This window comes from Bos indicus, chromosome X (genome assembly GCF_029378745.1).
Source record: "Bos indicus isolate NIAB-ARS_2022 breed Sahiwal x Tharparkar chromosome X, NIAB-ARS_B.indTharparkar_mat_pri_1.0, whole genome shotgun sequence".
Lineage (NCBI taxonomy): Eukaryota > Metazoa > Chordata > Mammalia > Artiodactyla > Bovidae > Bos > Bos indicus.
The window spans coordinates 35208061-35228718 of NC_091789.1; the positions used below are offsets into that span (position 1 = coordinate 35208061).

Here is a 20658-nt window from a genome sequence, read left to right on the forward strand (position 1 = left end):
AATGAAGAGCCCTCCTCGACTGAGGGACCAATGGATGAAGAAGTAAACACAAGTCTGATCCTTGCCGATCTGGCCCTTGTGCTGCCCCCCTACCTTAGTTCTCATGAAGATTCAGAGGGAGTGCCTGGTCCCTGAGAAGATGGACAAAACTTCAGAGGCTCTCCACCCTTGTTCTGAGGACCTCCCCCCAAGTCCCACTGAGTACTTTCTGATCAGTTTACAAGCATGTTCAGGACAGCAGGCCCCAGGCAGCCACTCTTCAGACCCACCACCATCTTTGACTCCCGTGCTAACCCCTCCCCAGCCCGTAGCCCTTACCTGGGAAATGACGTGACTCCCAAACCCCAATACCCCACCTTTCTTTACCCATTGGCTTCCAGGCCCTTAGATCCAACTATGTACTAGATGTCTCCCCATGGCTGTCCCCTGGAGAAGGAAATGGCAACCCACTCCAATATTCTTCCCTGGAGAATCCCATGAACAGAGGAACCTGGCGGGCTACAGTCCATGGGGTCACAAGAGTTGGACATGACTTAGCCACTAAACCACCACCCATGGGTGTCCTCTGGGCATATCAAGGTCGATACAGCCCAAAACAGGTTCTTCAACATCTCCAGAAACCAGGTCTCCACTCAGGGAGAGGACCCTTCCTCCTCTCAGTCACCCCTGCCAGTAGTCAGACATTGGCCTTGACACCTCCCTTTCTGTGGTCTACCCTATTGGGCATAATTGTCTGTTACCTTCACTAACACACAGTAGGGGCAGGGAAAGCTTGAATAAATGAGGGAGCATGTGGGTGAACAGATGACTGGAGAATCGACCTTGTTTTGTGCTCCCAACATAGGCTGGGCATACAGGAGGCATATGGAAGGTATGTTGAGCAATGGGTCTTTCCTCTCCTCCAGAAGCTCCCCAGGCCCCTGCTTCAGCAAAACACCTTTCCAGGTTTGGGGCACGTAGCTCTAGGGCCGCTCTAGGTCGAGTCAGCATATGAGGCTATATCCCATGGGACAAGCCTCGGGGGAAGTGGGATGGCTCCTCAGGACCAACACATAGATTGAACTTCTTGGTACCAGTTTTCTGTATGTGAGGGTGCACAAGAACACTTCGAGTCTGCTTCCTGTGGTTGCTCACGACTGGGGCATTGTCCAGAGCCCAGACATGGAAGAAGAGCCCAGGACAGGCATACATGAAGGAGGTCCCATTATCTCTGTCATAGGGCTCATGATTTCTTCTGTTCCTGCCCCACACGCTCCACCACCAGCCACCTGGTGGTACCTTCAGTAGACTCCAGCTTGGATACGCAGTATTATTTGCCCCCACTGCCTGGGGAAACTGAGAGCAGGCAGGAGGGGGCCTGGAGCTCTGGCCACACAGCCCCCAGACTTTAGGCAGGGCTTGATTAGACTCATTTCTTGTCGTCTCTTGCCCCCTGGTGTATGGTTGCAGTATTGCAGCTCTCAAGTGTCCTCCCTTGTGACCAAGTCAATTAATATTTTCTGAGCACCTACATAGGGCCAGGCTCTACATGTGGGACAGAACCTTATTCTCAAGATTTCAGTCCATCCCTTGATCAGATCTCTTTATATCTCCCGTCTCTACTCTCCAAGTGCCCTTAGAGTCATGAACCATCATACCATCACTCCCTGCCCCTTCTTGCCTTCTTTCACAATTGACTAGCAAATCCCCAACATTGGATGAACCCAACTATTTATGCTTTGTGCATCTGCACTTAAGCATCTCTGTGTTGGTAGAAAGAATCACACAATCTGGCACATTGCACAGCCTTATAGATTTATGATCTCCAACTCACCTGGGCACACCTCACTGTGCGGGAGGACCTCTGTGTCTTGTGTTTTTCCAGTCCATCTTACAATGGTGATTTGCTCTCTTCTCAAAGTATCCATGTCTTCCCACTTTCCTCCTGCTCACCTTGTCCATATTTGATTTAGAAATTAGAAAATATGGAATGTAAACTCCCTCATCATACCATCACCAAGCATATTCACCTGCCTTCCTCTATAACCAACCTTTCCTCCTTTCCGCAAGCTAAAACAGCAGATGCCTCCCTTCTGTTCTCCAAGGCTGATGCCTTCTCTGCACCCTAGATCCATCCTTCCCACTTGTCCCTCTATCCAGCATCACTGAATTCCCCCTCTCTACTTGACCGTCCCCACACCATGCAAACCTGCTGTCATTGTTACCAGCTGGAAAAAAAAAAATCATCTCTTGACTCCTATCTTCTTTCCCCTACATTTTCCTGCTTCCTTTCAAAGCACTTGTGTGTAGGTATTATCTTCAATTCCTCTCTCTTCCCAGCATAGGCATCAACACTCTTGAATCCAGCCTCAGCTGCCACCAGTCCACTAAAATAACTCTTACCATGGTCACCTATGAACTCCGTGTTGTCAAGTTCACCTATCTGCCCTAGTGTTACTGTAGCTCTCAGCACTGTTGAGTCACTGGACAGCCTTTCCTGTAAACACTCCCTTCTCTAAGATTCTAGGACACCATCACTCCTGTGTCGCCATCTGCTACCTCACTGGCTACTCCTTCTCACTCTCCTTTGCTGGTTCTTCCTCCTGACTCCTAAAGTTGGGTCTTGGATTTTTATGCACCTCTTTCATACCCTAAGTGATCACATCCAGTCCCCTATAACACACACACACACACACACACACACACACACACACCTCACATTTCTTTTTTTTTTTTTTAATTTATATTGGAGTAGAGCCGATTAACAATGCTGTGATAGCTTCAGGTGGACAGCGAAGGGACTAAGCCATACATATACATGTATCCATTCTCCCACAAGCTTCCCTCCCATCCAGGCTGGCATACAACATTGAACAGAGTTCCCTGTGCTATATAGTAGGTCCTTGTTAGTTATCCGTTTTAAATATACCAGCCACACCACATTTCTTTACCAAGCCAGAGTCATATACACAACTGCCGACATTACACCCCAAAACTTAGATACCCATTTGGCATTTCAAATATATTATGTTCAAAACAAAACTTTTGATACCCCCACAAGCCTGTTTGCCCCATAGTTTTCCCTCTCTTGGTAGATGGAGCTCCTTGTTCACCTAGTTCTCTAAGGCAGAAATCTCCTGTTATGGGCTGAGTTGTGTCCTCCAAACATTCATATAGTGGCATCCCAATCCCCAGGACTTCCAAATGGGACCTTCTTTGAAAATAGGGTCATGCAGACGTAATGAGTGAACATGAGGCATCATACTGGAGCAGGGGTGCCTCATCCACCATGACTGGTGTCTTTATACAAAAAGGGAAACGTGGACACACACACACACAGAGAACCACAGGCGAAGATGAAGACAGACGGGGTGATGCTTCTACAAGCCAAGGAACACACAAGGTGGCCAGTAAACCACCAGAAGCTGGGAGAGAGGCCTGAGACATGTTCTCCCTCTCAGCCTTTGAAGGAAGCAACCCTGCCCACACATTGATCTTGGACTTCTAGCCTGCATAGCTGTGAGACAATGAATTTCTTACTTAAACCAGTGTTGTAGACTGAATTATGCCCACCCTCCAGATTCATATGTTGCAACCCTAACCCCAGATGGGACTGTATTTGGAGACGAGATCTTTAGGGAAGTAATTAAGGTTAAATGAGATCAAAAGGGTAGGGAACTAATCCAATAAGACTGGTATCCTTAGAGGAAGAGGAAAGAACACTAGAGATTCCTCTCTCACTGCACTCACACAGAGGAAAGGCCACGTGAGGACACAGTGAAATGGTTTCCATCTGCAAGTAAGGAAGAGTGCCCTCACCAAGAACCGTATTTGCCAGCATTCTGACCTTGGAGCTCCCAACCTCCAGAACTGTGAGAAAATTGATGTCTGTTGTTTAACCCACCCAGCCTGTGGTATTTTGTTATGGCAGCCCCAGGTGACGAAGACAGCCACCCAATTTGTGGTATTAATGCTCTTGGGACCAACCCTAACCTCTTCCTTTTCCTTAACTCTCCATATCCACTCAACAGCAACATCTTGTTGGCTCAAGATCTCCTCCAAAATCTATCCGGAATCCATCTGCTGCTCTTCACCTGCGAGTTCCCTCACCTGCAGGACATTCCCTGAAATGTCTCTCCCATGTCTTCTTCACTGGTCTCCTTACTTACATTTTTGCTCCTTACCATCCATTCCCTATACAACTTCCAGAGTGGTCTTCATAGAATATCAAACTGAGCATGTCACTTGCTTGTTTCAAACCCTCCAACACCTTCCATTGTACTTAGAGAAATTGTGAGCCCCTTGCAAAGTCCTCTAGGGCCCTGCCATCTCTTTGAACTCACCTCCTGTGTCTGCCTCCAACCCTTGCTCGCCATATGCCCCAACCATGCCAGCCTCCCCTATGGCTGTTGAACATCAAGCACTTTTGTGCCTTCGGCTTTTGTACTTGCTATTGCTTCTGCCAGAAAGGCTTCTACCTTAAAAGCTCCTTACATGGCTGACTTCATCTTTTGCTTTAGGTCTCTGTTTAAATATCTCTTCCTCAAAGTGGAAGTTGTAACTGTGAGTAGTATTTTTCTCCATTCTATTTTGTGGCTGATTAATAAAAAGGTTAAGTTTTTTGGATAAAATAGTCTTGTATTCATCTGCCTTCCTAAAACGATTTCTTAAACATCTTCAGCTTTCTAAGTAAGCAATCATAGAATTTGCTATTAATGATACACTTTTACAATGTATTATTTTCGGTATGTATGTCTCTTGTTTCTTATTCTAATGTTACTATACTATTTTAACTAAACCCTCTCCCTTTCCATAAATGCTCATAACAGCACAATTTATCTCCATGTGTACTTATATATTATTTTGCTTAATAAATAAATCATTTAATAGATTAAGCACATTGAATAAATAACTGTTTACCTTCTGTCCTTACTTCTGAACTATTAGTGTCATAGAGGGGGTCAAACTGATTCCCCACTCTCTCCCGAGCCCAGGAAACAGGGTGGATAAGTGTTAGATGTATATTGGGGAAAAAAAGTGAAAGAAATGGAGATGTTCTAATGGAGGCAATGATGACAAGACCCCTTCTAGCTGTAAGAGGAGTTCTGGGGGAAGGGCAGGTTTATCCTGGGTCTCAGCTCCAAATGAATGTTATGAGTTGGAGAAGGGGGGCTGGTGGACATTACAGGGAGAGGAAACCTCCATAGCAAAGGTCTGGGAGATTTATTGTTTCCCTCCAACTTTGAAGTCATGACTTAAAACTCATGGACATGAGTTTGAGGAAACACCGGGAGATGGTGAAAGACAGGGAACCCTGTCAAAGAGTCAGACGTGACTGAGTGACTGAAAAAAATAAAGCCGTAAAAAAACTAAGAAAAAAATGTATAAAATATCTTTCTGACCCTGGGATAGGTGAGATTTTCTATGTTTAAAAGAAATGGAAAGAATCACAAAGGATAAACAAGAAGATCGGATCAGATCAGATCAGTTGCTCAGTCGTGTCTGACTCTTTGCGACCCCATGAATCACAGCACGCCAGGCCTCCCTGTCCATCACCAACTCCCAGAGTTCACTGAGACTCACGTCCATCGAGTCAGTGATGCCATCCAGCCATCTCATAAGCATTAATAAAAGGCAAGTGAGTGTAAATATGTACAAAGGAGTCAGACATGACTTAGTGACTAAACCACTATGACCACAAAGTGATGGAATATTTTAATAAGCTTTGTAAAAAAAATTAAACTACCATACTTTTTGCTAGCAAAAGTGAGGTGAATCCCTTTCACACCGGGATTTAGACCAACCTTGTTGTATAGCATCTCAGTTCTCAGAATCAGACCCTATAAAGGTTCAGATTTTTTAACCAAATGATTTTATACCTCTGCATGCATGTTAAGTCATTTCAGTTGTGTCCGACTCTTTGTGACCCTATGAACTATTGCCTACCAGGCTCCTCTGTCCATGGGGCTTCTCCAGGGAAGAATACTGGAGTGGGTTGCCACGCCCTCCTCCAGGGGATCTTCCCGACCCAGGGATTGAACTCATGTCTCCTGCAGCTCCTGCATTGCAGGAGGATTCCTTACCACTGAGCCACCAGTGAAGCCGATTTTACAGCTAGGGACCCTTGATTTGCTTTTTTTTTGGCCATGCCTCAAGGCTTGTGGGAATCTCAGTTCCCAATCAGGGACTGAACCTGAGTCATGGCAGTGAAAGCCCAGAATCCTAACTAGTAGGCCACCAGGGACTTCGCCATGATTCTACTTTTTTTATTATATTTTATTTTATTTTATTTAACTTTACAATATTGTATTGGTTTTGCCATATATCAAAATGAATCTGCCACAGGTATACATGTGTTCCCCATCCTGAACCCTCCTCCCTCCTCCCTCCCCATACCATCCCTCTGGGTCGTCCCAGTGCACCAGCCCCAAGCATCCAGTATCGTGCATTGAACCTGGACTGGCGACTCGTTTCATATATGGTATTATACATATTTCAATGCCATTCTCCCAAATCATCCCACCCTCTCCGTCTCCCAGATCTGTATTCTCATTTACATGAGGATGTGCTGACTAAGAGACCCTTAAAGGCAGGAGCTGAGTAGAGTCTGCCTTTAATCCACACCATCTCTGATTCACAAGAAGCATTCAGGAGTTATGTATTGAGCTGGATTAAGCTGAAAAATAAATAGAAGTCTAAAAAAGAATAATTAGACTTCTCTGTCTGTGTTAGCTGCTTCCTATTCATTTGCACATTCACCAAAATTTAGCTGCTAGAAGTGTCCCCCAACTAATTCAAACATGGGTGAACCAGAAAGACCAGCAGATTTGAAATACCAACCCCAGTACTAGAGCCAGAGGAGATGCTCGACAATCTTGGTCACTTGCTTTTCTTCCTGCTCATGTAAAAAAAAAAAAAAAAAAAGATGCCTATTTATTTTTTATAAAGATATTAATTTACAGCATCATTTACAGTAATGAAAGTTGGAAAAAAATCTAAGCCTCCAATTCCCTGAGGAATGGTTGGGTACATTTTGAAACCTCCATACAATGAAATTGATTGTATTCATTAAAAAATACGGCAAATCAACGCAAGTTATTTAATAAAATTCAACTTCCATTTCTGATTAAAATAACAAATACAAGTGAACCAGGAATAAAAGGATTCTCCTTCAACATGATATATTAAATATATCTGAACCAGTGGTAAATGAAACATCAGTATGCATAGTGAATCCCTAGCAGTGTTGCCATGACAGCCAAGGGCAGGACTTTGTGGTGGGATCAGAACAAGAAACAAATGGGAGGAATCTGAAAAAAAGAGACACATTTATTCTCATTTGCAAATTCTATGTCACCTACTTGGAAAACTACACAATAAAGAAGCATTTTTAGCCAGACAGATGGGTACAAGATAATTTTATAAAAATCATCACCTTTCTCATAAACCAATGATAATTAGCCAGAAAAAAAGATTCCATTCACAATTGCAATAAATATATATACTTTGTACATTATGTAATTAATGTTAATAATAACATGTCATGTATAATATATGTTATCTTCTACATATAACATTGTATAACATATGTTAACATATTGGTTGTTCAGTCTCTAAGTCATGTCTGACTCCTTGCAACCCCATGGACTGAATGTAGCACAACAGGCTTCCCTGGCCTTCACTATCTCCTGGAGTTTGCTCAAATTCATGTCCATTGAGTTGATGATGCTGTCTAACGATTTCACCCTCTGTCACCCCCTTTTCCTCCTGCCCTCAATCTTTCTCAGCATCAGGGTCTTTTCCAATGAGTCAGCTCTTCGCATCAGGTGGCCCAAGCGATCAGTTTGGAGCTTCAGCATCAGTTCTTCCAATGAATATTCAGGATTGATTTCGTTTACAATTGACTAGTTTGATCTTGCTGTCCAAAGGACTCTCAAGAGTCTTCTCTAGCACCACAATTTGAAACCACCAATTCTTTGATGCTCAGCCTTCTTTATGGCTGAACTGTCACATCCATACATGACGACTGGAAAAACCATAGCTTTGATTATATGGACCTTTGTCAGCAAAGCGATGGATGTCTCTGCTTTTTATTATGCTATCTAGGTTTGCCATAGCTTTGCCATGTTAACATATATGCTATATATTTATATACACACTCTATACATAAAATATTAAAACATATGTAGGACTTATAAGAACAAAACTCAAAAAACTTGCTGAGAAAAATCGCATAAGATATAGGAAAATGAAAAGAAATACCAGGACTTTCCTGGTGGTCCAGTGGTTAAGAATCTGCCTGCCAATGCAGGAGACATGGGTTCAATGCATGGTCTGGGAAGATCCCACATGCCCATGTGCCACAACTACTGAACCCACGCACCTAGAGCCCAGGAACTGCAACTACTGAAGCCCGTGTGCCTAGAGCCTGTGCTCGGCAATAAGAGAAGCCACCACAGTGAGAAGCTACTCAACACAACTAGAGAGTAACCCCCACTTGCTGCAACTAGACAAAGTCCAAGTGCAGTAATGAAGACCCAGGGCAGCTAAAAATAAATCAACAAATAAATAAAATGAAAAATATACATATAGAAAGAAATACCATTAGCTTGAGAGAAAAGATTTATGTTGTAAAGATACCAGTTTTCTCCAAATTTAATGCAATTACAACTGTGATATCAATGCTGTTATTTTTCTTTTGTAACTTTATGAAACTATTCCAGAGTTTTGATAGAAGAGTAAATCACTAATAATGGAATTACTGGGGGAGAGAAGTAGATATGATTGGGGGCAAAGGGTGAGAGGGTACTTGCCCTAGCCTATATTCCAGGTGTGTTAGAGTTACACTGGTCTTAGGAGTGTATGGCTGGCATGAGGAGACAGGCTACACTAGAAACAGAGGCAAGGATATATGATACAGACACGGCAGGACTGACACCTCAATCAGTGTGGTGTAGCTGTGGCTTCAGACTTGCTTTAGAGACAAATTTTCAGGATGGCTCTCTAGTCAGTAGGAGTAGGTGGTGATTCTTGAAGGCTATGGGAACCTTAATTGTCCACATCAAATATATATTGGGGGGAGGTTGATAGATATTGTAGGGGCTCAAGTCCCCTTGTTGTTGTCGTTCAGTTGCTAAGTTGTGTCCAACTCTATGACCCCATGGCCTGCATGCCAGGCTCCTCTGTTCTCCACTATCTCCCAGAGTTTGCTCAAATTCACATCCATTAGCTACCCTTTCTCTTCAACTCAGGTGGAGAAATGATGATATTTCACAAACAGATTAAACAATCAGAAAAATAAAGCTAATCTTGAGCTTAAATATTAAACCAAATTCAATTCTGGACAGATTAAAAATTTACATGTTCACTAACAAAAACACAAAAATGGTGACAAGTCATTTATTTTGAAATGTTGAGGCTGGAGAAAGCCTTTGCAAGGATGAAAGCAAAACAAGAACACAGTCACACACCAAGGACATGTGTACCAATGAGGCCACAACAGTGTTGTTGACAATGGAAAGAAAGCAATATACATTGGAATCAGAAAGAAGTGGGAAATAAGGAAGTATTGGTTCAGTCATACTTTGTCTCATGCTGACAAAGGAAGATGCCCGCTGAGTCATGAGATTTTGTTAAGGGGGAAAAATGGTGGAAAAAAGCATACAGAAGAATAAATCCGAACTACTAAAATGATTCTCACCAGGCAATGAAATTATGGGTAATTTTTAACTTTCTTGTTTATACACGTTTTTCCTCAATGTTTTTATAATGTGCATACTATGAATTTTATAATCAAATAAAAATGTTCTTTAAATTAACAAAAATCTTTACATCACATAAACTAAATGATGTAAAGTTGGATTTATAGAGTGAAAAACAGGAGGGCAATAAATGCAAATTTTAATAGTGGTTTTCTCTATCTGGTGGGATTGCGACTGGTTCTTTCTGAAATTTCCCAATGGGAGCATATATTTTCATAATCAGAACTGATAAAAATATGTACAATTCCTAGTCTAGATGGTAGGAAATGAGATGAGAAAGGCAGGAAGGAGCTGAGGCTACAGAGAGGATCTGGCTGGGGAGGCAGACAGATCACCATGAAACATGAATGAATCAGCAAAATGGCACATCTGCAAATGCTCTAAAGGCAAGAAACCAGGGACTGGGAAGGAACCCAGAGTGGGGAGAGGTGGCCTCATCCAAAATCACTTTCTCTCACTCCTCCACACTGAGGTCCTGTCACCCCCTCGTGGCCCTAGTTCCTTGAGGATCAGGCAGCCAGAACAGAAATGGAATGCTCTGTATGGAGGAGCCAGTTCTATACCACAGCCAAGCAGTTGTACAGCTTGAAGCTAGGCCCTAAGGTGGCGAGGGGAGGTAGGGGGGGAATGGGACAGTGGAAGATTCTAATTCCTCACCAGAACCAGAAAAGTAGATGAGAGACTCCTTTAACTTCTAGGAACCAATGGCTATGGGGACCAGGTGGGGAGATGGTGCCCAGGCAGTAAATCAAATATGATCAGTGAGATGAATTACATTCCCTGAGCAGCAGTCCAAACTGGCCAACCTCTGGAAGTTGCAAAACCTGCTTTAGGGCCTGCAGGCTTTTTAAAAAAAGATTTATTGGAGTTTATTTGCTTTACACTTTTGTGTCAGTTTCTGCCATACAGAAAAGTAAGTCAGCGATAAGTATACATGTGCGTGTGTGCTAAGTCACTTTAGTTGTGTCCAACTCTTTGTTGTCCCATGGACTGTAGCCTGCCAGGCTCCTCTGTCCATGGGATTTCCCAGGCAACAATACTGGAGTGGGTTGCCTTGCCCTCCTCCAGGGGATCTTCCCTACCCAGGGATCAAACCCATGTCTCTTGTATCTCCTGCATTGGTAGACAGATTCTTTACCACTAGTGCCACTTGGGAAGCCTTATATGCATACATATATCCCCTCTTTTTTGAATTTCCTTCCCATTCAGGTCACTACTACACTGAGTAGAGCTCCTTGTGCTATAGAGTTGGTTCTTATAGTCACCTATTTTATACATAGTAGTGTATCTGTGTCAATCCCAAATTCCCAATGCATCCCACTTTACCCCCTCTGGAACCAATACATTTGTTCTCTACATCTGTGTCTCTATTTCTGCTTTGGAAATAAGATCATCTATACTTTTTTTCTAAATTCCACATGTATAAGTCAATATATGATATTTCTTTTTTTTCTTTCTGACTTACTCCACTCTCCATGATAGTCTCTAGGTTCATCCACATCTCTGCAAATGACATGATTTTGTTCATTTTTATGGCTGAGGAATATTCTATTGTAAGTATGTGTTACATCTTTGGGCTTCCCTGGTACCTCGTTTAGTTAAGAATCTGCCTGCAACGCAAGAGACCAAAGTTTGATCCCTGGGTGGGGTAGATCCCCTGGAGAAGGAAATGGCAGCCCACTTCAGTAGTTTTGCCTGGAGAATCCCATGGACAGAGGAGCCTGGCAGGCTACAGTCCATGGGATCACCAAGTGTCGGCCACGACTTAGTGACTAAAACATCACCACCACATCTTTATCCATTCCTGTGTTGATGAACACTTAGGTTATGTCCATGTCCTAGCTATTGAAAATAGTGCTTCAATGAACATTGAGGTGCATGTATCTTTTTGAATTATGATTTTCTCTGAGAGTATTCTCTGGAGTGGGATTACTGGGTCATATATTAGTTCTATTTGTATATTTTTAAGGAACATCTATACTGTTCTCTGTAGAGGCTGTATCAATTTACATTCCCACCAACAGTGTAAGAGGGTTCCCTTTTCTCCACATCCTCTCCAGCATTTATCACTTGTACATTTTTTTTTTTTTTTTTGATGATGGCCATTCTGACCAGTGTCAGGTGATATCCCATTGTAGTTTCAATTTGCATTTCTCTAATAATTAGTGATGTTGACCATCTTTTCATGTTGTTGGCCATCTGTATGTCTTCTTTGGAGAAATATCTATTAGGTCTTCTGCCCATTTAAAAATTTTTTTTTATATTGAGCTGCATGAACTGTTTGTATATTTTGATTAATCCTTTGTCAGTTGCTTCATTTGCAAATATTTTCTCCCCTTCTGGGGTTGTCTTTTTGTCTTGTTTATGGTTCCTTTTGCTGTGCAAAAGCTTTTGAGTTTCATTAGGTCCTATCTCTGTATTTTGTTATTATTTTCATTACTCTAGGTAGTGGGTCAAAGAGGATCTTGCCGTGATTTATGTCTTAAGATAAATGTCTTCTGCCTATGTTTTCCTCTGAGTTTTATAGTGTCTAGCCTTACATGTAGGTCTCTAATCCATTTTGAGTTAATCTTTGTGTATGCCACTTATTGAAGAGGCTTTCCTTTTTTTTCTTGATGAGTCTGGCTAAAGGTTTATCAATTTTGTTCATCTTCTCAAAGAATCAGCTTTTAGTTTCATTGATCTTTGCCATTCTTTTCTTCATTTCTGTTTAATTTTTTCTGCTCTGATATTTATGATTTCTTTCATTCTACTAACTTTGGGGGTTTTTGTTCTTCTATCTCCAGTTGCTGTAGGTGTAAGGTTACGTTCTTTATTTGAGATTTTTCTTGTTTCTTGAGGTAGGATTGTATTGCTATAGACTTCCCTCTTAGAACTATTCCCTGGTGGCTCAGATGGTAAAGAGTCTGCCTGCAGTGCAAGAGATCCAGGTTCGATCCCTGGGTTGGGAAGATCTCCTGGAGAAGGAAATGGCAACCCATTCCAGTATTCTTGCCTGGAAAATCCCATAGGTGGAGGAGCCTGAAGAGTCGGACATGACTGAAGCAACTTCATTTCATTTCATTTCCCTCTTAGAACTGCTTTTGCTGCATCCTAGGGGTTTTGGGTTGTCATGTTTTTGTTGCAATTTTTCATTGTATTTTGTTTTTCTCAGTGATCTCTGTTATTTAGTAGCATATTGTTTAGCCACCATGTGTTTGTGCTTTTTAGTTATTTTCCTGTAGTTGATTTCTAATCTTATGGTGCTGTGGTTGGAAGAGATGCTTGAAAAGATTTCAATTTTCTTAAATTTACTGAGGCTTGATTTGTGACCCAAGATGTGATCTATCCTGTAGACTATTCCATGTGCACTTGAGAAGAAAGTGCATTCTTCTGCTTTCAGATGGAATGTCCTACAAATATCGACTAAGTCTATTTGGTCTAATGTGTCATTTAAGGTTTGTGTTTCCTTATTAATTTTCTGTCTGGATGATCTTCCATTGGTGTAAGTGGGGTGTTACAGTCCCCCACTATTATTTTGTTACTGTCAATTTCCCCTTTCATGACTATTAGCATTTGCCTTCTGTATTGAGGTGCTCCTATGTTTGGTGATCTTTCTGTGTTGTTGGGTGTTGTCATTATAGACATGCCTGAACCGGCTAAGTCTGCTCCTGCCCCTAAAAAGGGCTCTAAAAAAGCTGTGACCAAGGCCCAGAAGAAGGATGGTGAAAAGCGCAAGCACAGCCGCAAGGAAAGCTGCTCCATGTATGTGTACAAGGTGCTGAAGCAAGTCCATCTGGACACCAGCATCTCGTCCAAGGCCATGGGAATTATGAACTCCTTCGTCAATGACATTTTCGAGTGCATCGCTGGTGAGGCATCATGCCTGGCTCATTACAACAAGCGCTCGACTATCACATCCAGGGATATCCAGACCGCCGTGTGCTTGCTGCTACATAGGGAGCTGGCCAAGCACGCCGTGTCTGAGGGCACTAAAGCTGTCACCAAGTATACCAGCTCCAAGTAAATATAATATGCCTTGCCACTGTTAACGGAGAAGGCAATGGCACCCCACTCCAGTATTCTTGCCTGGAAAATCCCATGGATGGAGGGCCTGTTGGGCTGTAGTCCATCGGGCCGCTAGGAGTCGGACATGACTGAGCGACTTCACTTCACTTATGTTTGGTGCAGAAATACTTACAATTGTTATATCATCTTCTTGGATGATTATATCATCTTCTTGATCATTAGTGTCCTTTCTTGTCTCTTGCAGTAGTCTTTAAAGTCTAATTTGTCTAATAGGAGTATTGCTAGTCTAGCTTACTTTTGATTTCCATTTGCATGGAATATACTTTTCTATTCCCTCACTTTCAGTCTGCATGTGTCACTAGAGCTGAAGTGAGTGTCTTGTAGACAGCATATACATGGGTCTAATTTTTATATCCATTCAACCAGTTTGTGTTTTTTGGTGGAAGCATTTAATCCATTTACATTTAAGGTAATTGTTAGTATGTATGTCCCTATTATCATTTTCTTAATTGTTTTGAGTTTGTGTTTGTAGATCTTTTCCTTCTTGTTTGTTTTCTGCCTAGAGAAGTTCCTTTAGTATTTATTGTAAAGCTGGTTTGGCGGTGCTGAATTCTCTTACCTACTTGGTTGCAGGGGGATTGATCTTATCCTCTCAGGTGTCCAAAGTCTTCTGCTAATGTTGAGCAGGTGCTCTGTGAAGACTGTTTCATTTGTAGATGTATTCTTAATGTACTTGTGAGGAGAGACAAATTCCACATCACCCTATTCCACCATCTTGACTCCTCCCTCCCTGCAGGCTTTTTTTTTTTCTTTTTTAATCATTATTTAAAGAAAGGCCCCGTCCCCAACATGCCTGAAGCCTCAGATGCTGTGTGGGAAAACAGTGCCATCTGCAAGTCTCAGTTAAAAAGTTATTCAGGAGAGTTAGCCTTGAAATCAAATTTATTTAATTTTACTTGTATTTTTCTTTTTCTATAAACACCTGAAAGATCTATGAGAAAAATCATCATCTGATGAAGTCTCATAGAGCTTTTTCAATAAGTACAAAATAAAAATTGTATGCACTAAGAAAGCATTGTATCATATATTAATTGTAAGTATGGCCTAATTTCTAGGTCGTGCGATTGATGTCATCTTAGATTTGATGTGTCTACTGAAGACCAGAGGCTGGTGGCAAGTGACACCTATGATGCTTGGTGAACATTCCTGTAAAGGTAGTGGCTCCAGGAGGCTCAATCTTTTCTGAAAGCATGATTCTGGTGCCCCCACCTCCAATCATCAGAATTAGAGGCAAGGAATGTATTTGGACTTGAATTTGGAGCCCTCAAGTATGGTTGTCACATCTTGTATGATCATGGTATCCAGAGAGGAAAGAAGTGTGCTTGCCAAGGATCATAGTGGCAGGTACCCTGCCCACAATGTCCAGGAGAGGGCAGCAGGGAAAATGAAGGGCAATAGGGCTCAGGGCTCTGGGAGCTTACTGCTTTAGCACCTTCCTGGCTTAGGCTCTATGTGTGTTATTGTTGTTGTTGTTCAGTGTCCGACTCCTTGCAACCCCATGGACTGCAGCACACCAGGCTTCTCTGTCCTTCACTATCTCCTGGAGTTTTCTCAAACTCATGTCCATTGAGTCGGTGATGCCATCCAACCATTTCATCCTCTGTCACCCTCTTCTCCAAAGTATTGGAGCTTCAGCTTCAGCATCAGTCCTTCCAATGAATACTCAGGGTTGATTTCTTTAGGATTGACTGGTTTGAGCTCCTTCCTGTCCAAGGTTGGGACAAAAAGGATGTGTGGATATTATGAGCCATATAATGGCTATCCAGCCTTGGCTTTGGTTTCTCAGCCCTGAACAACCTGGTCAACCCATGTTACCCTGTTCAGACCTCTCAGGACCCCTGCCCCAGGTCTTGAGATGCTTGTGCTGGCTCCTAGGGTTTCTGAAGGCTCCTAGGGTTTCACATGTGCTTGCTAACTTCACATGCCAAATCTGAGGTTAGGCTGCTTCCTCTTACAGTCCATCCTCTGGGAGTCATCTGCTTGGGGAGGGGGATGTGAAAGGGAGAGACAGGGGGGCATTCTCAAACAGAAAGTCAAGATCAGAGTTGTGTTTCTGAAAGTGTGGCTCACCCAGGGGCCCAAATCCACATCATAGAGCCGCCAGCACACTGGATATTGGGTAAGCATGCAGACTTTGGGCTCACCTTCAGGCCTACTGCTTCTGTATGGGATACAGAGCAAGACATGAGAGATGCCATGATCAAAAAGCATACTAGAGGATTCTTGTGCATCATAGTCTTTGATAAATCCTGGTCTAGGGTTCTTCTACCCTTAGCTGGGAAAGATGATCAAAGGGAAAATGACTGTTCAACAAAAGGGAGGAAATTCCACTGCCAGGGTAGGGGCACTGGGGACCTTTCAGTAACTGAGGGATCTTTTTCTTCCTCTCACAAAAGGACAAACCTCTAATTCCAGGTAGTTCCTCAGCTGCCCTCAACCTCCCAGTGCTCTGGACCATCAGACCCTGGATTCCCCAAGGACCACTCTGGGCCACATGGAGGAAGATTCTCAGAGGTAGCTGGAGAGGCACAAGCTGCTCTGACAGCCCTAGACCTGCAAGTTCAGGATCAATAGGCTCTCTTCTTGTTCCACTTCCCCTTCCAGAGTTTGTCAAAAGGACATCAGAGCTTGCCAGGAATGTTCCAAAGTCCAGGGTGAGGGCCATGCTGGTAAGGGTAGAACTTCCATTTTGATGGTTTGCATACTTCCAGGCTGGATGAAAGAAATCAACCCAGAAGCACCCCCTGTGCCACACCATTTACCCCAGACTAATGTAATTTTTTAGTTGGTGTTGATTGAGACCCTGTTGAACCTAGCTCTGTGCTAAGCTCTTGGCTTGCATTGTCTCAATCAGTCTTGACAAGGATTTTTGAAACTGAGATTATCATTCCCATGATTTATATGAGAGACCTGAGGCCTGGAGAGGTAAAGTCACTTGCCCAAGGCACCCAGTGAGCAAGTAGAAAGCCTGACTTTGAACCTAGATGGTCTGACTCCAAAGCAGGATGAAGTGAGGAGCAGGCAGAGGTGCTGAGGAGGATGTAAGTGGTCAGGAATAGGAGCTAGAGGAGAAGCTTGGTGAGGAGGAAGGAGATAGGAGATGGAGTGCAATCTGAGTGAGGTGATGGATGGTATTGGGGTGGGACTCAGGAATAGATCATGGACCAGCTGAGAGTTGAGGAATATGATGGATGGCATTGGGGGCTGTTCTGAGGTCAAGGCCAGGAAGAAGGTGAAGGTCAGAGCTGGGGTTGGAATGGGGAGACTCTGGGGGAGTGATTGGAGCTCTCTAGTGTCACCAGGAGCTGGCCTGGAGTGAGAACCCCACCAGGCCGGGGTTAGAATCAGGATGAGGTAGAATCAGGATGAGGTAATGGTCAGTATAGCAGTCCCCCTTCCCAGCTTTGCACCTCTGCCAACTGTCTTCTTAGGTCTTTTCCATGTTTGCTAGTTTACTGTCTCTCTCCTCCAACCAGAAGGGAATCAGGGCACAGACTTAGTCTTTTTGATTCACCTTTATGTCACCATCATGAGGCAGAATTCATGGAACATAATAGGTGCTCAATAAATGCTCAGGGGCAAGGCTCAGGGGAGTAATGATGGATTAGAACATGGGGTTTGGCTCTCACTAGAGTGTAGGCTCAGGTGGGGTGATCTCCAGGACAAATGAGTTTGAAGGAGGGGTCAGGCCCTGGGAAGAGCTGAAGGGCACAGTGGGGTGCCCTTTGTGAACTCTCAGGTTCACAAAGAGTCCAAAGAATAGAGTGAGGTGTTGGGGAGGAGGTAAGGCTTCAAGGGCTATGGTACAATTCAGTTCAGTTCAGTTGCTCAGTCGTGTTCGACTCTTTGTGACCCCATGAATCGCAGCACGCCAGGCCTCCCTGTCCATCACCAATTCCCGGAATTCACTGAGACTCACGTCCATCGAGTCAGTGATGCCATTCAGCCATCTCATCCTTTGTCGTCCCCTTCTCCTCCTGCCCCCAATCCCTCCCAGCATCAGAGTCTTTTCCAATGAGTCAACTCTTTGCATGAGGTGGCCAAAGTACTGGAGTTTCAGCTTTAGCATCACTCCTTCCAAAGAAATCCCAGGGCTGGTCTCCTTCAGAATGGACTGGTTGGATCTCCTTGCAGTCCAACGGACTCTCAAGAGTCTTCTCCAACACCACAGTTCAAAAGCATCAATTCTTCGGCTCTCAGCCTTCTTCACAGTCCAACTCTCACATCCACACATGACCACAGGAAAAACCATAGCCTTGACTAGACGGACCTTTGTTGGCAAAGTAATATCTCTGCTTTTGAATATGCTATCTAGGTTGGTCATAACTTTTCTTCCAAGGAGTAAGCATCTTTTAATTTCATGGCTGCAGTCACCATCTGCAGTGATTTTGGAGCCCAGAAAAATAAAGTCTGACACTGTTTCCACTGTTTCCCCATCTATTTCCCATGAAGTGGTGGGACCGGATGCCATGATCTTCGTTTTCTGAATGTTGGGCTTTAAGCCAACTTTTTCACTCTCCTCTTTCACTGTCATCAAGAGGCTTTTGAGTTCCTCTTCACTTTCTGCCATAAGGGTGGTGTCATCTGCATATCTGAGGTTATTGATATTTCTCCTGGCAATCTTGAGTACAGTTTGTGTTTCTTCCAGTCCAGCGTTTCTCATGATGTATTCTGCATATAAGTTAAATAAACAGGGTGACAATATACAGCCTTGACGAACTCCTTTTCCTGGCTTCAAGGGCTATAGTACAAGAGCTCCTTAAATATATGCCTTCTTGCTGATTTCAGCGTCCACGTAGATGATTCAACTCCTTGGTCTGTCAGTCCATTGACTTTCTCTTCTCTCTACCTATCACAGCAACTTAATTTTCTGGTCATATCCTAATACCCATCCTTATCTGTCACTACCACCCTTCCATAATCACCATTATATCCTGCTGTCCCAAAGCCAGTTCATTCCTTTTAGTTCTACAAGAACTGCAACAATCCTCCAACTCCAGCCACCACTGGGGACCCTTCAGACAGCCATACTTTTTTTTCTACTGCTTTTTACCAGACCCTGACTCTATCCTTCCCTTCCCTTCTTACCCAGCCTACAATCCAAGATCAGTCATCAAAATCTCTCTTTTGAATCCACTCAAAACTCCTATGTCCCACTGCCGTTTCTTTGTACTCAACTAGCAAAACTCGGCCCTGATAAAATCCAACTTTCCACCTACTCTGTGAAGTTCAACATGACTGGAGAAAACCATGCAGACATGCTGAGTAATTTCACTTTAAACGAATGATCATTAAACCTCAAGTGAGCCCTTAACGCAGCCCAGCAATCATGTTATATTTCCATAGAACATCCAGCTCTCCATCAGCAGCCGATGCCCGTCTCTCACCCTTACTCCCAGCTGGTGGCCTGGTTTCCTGTTTCAATGAGAAAATAGGATGCATCAGAAGAGAGCTGCTCTGAGCTCCAGCATCACCTCTCCCACCTACGTGCATCTTGGCATGTCTCTCTGGCATCATCAACTGTTCCCTCTTTACTTGCTCATTAGCACACATATGTTGCTATGCTGTAATTTCTCCCATATTAAAAAAAAAAAAAAAACACTTTCATGTGGTCCCCATGTACCCCTACAATTACCAGTTTCCCACTTCTCTGCTCTCCTTTACAACACAACTCCTCAAAAGAACTGCCCGTTGCTACTCACTGGCATTTCTTTTTTTCCACTGTAGATTGAAAGCATTCTCAGCTGCCTTGTTTCCCCACGTCTCTCTGGAAATTGCTCTTAAAGGATGGGCTGCCCTGGTGGCTCAGAGGATAAAGCATCTGCCTGCAATGCAGGAGAACTGGGTTTGATCCCTGGGTTGGGAAGATCCCCTGGAGAAGGACTGATCTCCATGTTGCTGTAATTCTTTGTCCTCCTCTTATCTGTCCGGTCAACAGGACTTGAGGAGCATATGGGTCCTTCCTTCTTGATACACCTTCTTCAGTTGTTTCCACTTTCTCCTGGTTTCCCCCACTACCTCATTGATCACTCGTTTATTTGCTGGTTCCTTCTCAGCTATTGCCCTTCTAGATGTTTGCCTGCCCAGGGCTTGGTTCTTGGGTTGCTTTTCTTTTTCTACACTCACTCTTTTGTTGATCTCATCCAGTCTCATGACTTTTAGTATGGATTAGATGCTAATTATTCTCGTATTATATCTCCAGCCTTGATGTTACCCTTGAACTCCAGGCTTCTCTAAACAACACCATTGCCATCTTCCTCAATTCAGTTCATGTACTTCCATCCTTCTTGTTTCTCTGAATAAAATCCTGAGAGCTGTCCTTGACACCTGTCTTTCTGTCATAGCCTAATACCAATCTGTCATCAAATTCTAGTACTCTACCATCAAAATGGACCCCGAATATGCTTACCTCCTACCACCTCTGCTGCATCACTTAGTGGGAGCCACCATGACCTCGCACCTGGATTATTTCAATTAATCTAGCATGTCCCTAAATAGTCTGTTTCTGCCCTTGTCTCTTTATATCACTCTAGCAGTCGAAGTCCTTACAATGACTTTCAAGGCCCTGCATGATTGCTCGCCACCCCCATCGTGGCATGTCTGATCTAATCCCCTACTATCTTCCTCTCTCACTTGCTCTACTTCAGCACACTGACCTCTTGGTTGACCCTAGGACATGTGAAAACTGTTGCTTCAGGGCAGAGGGTGTTTACATACAGTGGTTGTGGAAGACCTCACTGAGAAGATGGCACTTGAGCCAAGACTCTTCTCTGCTTCATTTTTCTCAACACCCAATATCCTGTATATTTGCCTTCTTTGGAGTTTCTTTCTTTTTTCTTTTTTTTGTCTC

The 20658-nt window shown here is 43.4% G+C and overlaps 1 protein-coding gene across 1 annotated transcript; it reads left to right on the forward strand.

Moving 5' to 3' along the window:
• The first annotated feature begins 13365 nt into the window (after window positions 1-13365).
• Window positions 13366-13746, forward strand: LOC109554797 (histone H2B type 1-C/E/F/G/I-like). Its single transcript, XM_019955424.2, has one exon. It carries the CDS (start codon window positions 13366-13368, stop codon window positions 13744-13746), a length of 381 nt encoding a protein of 126 aa, XP_019810983.2.
• Window positions 13747-20658: the final 6912 nt, after the last annotated feature.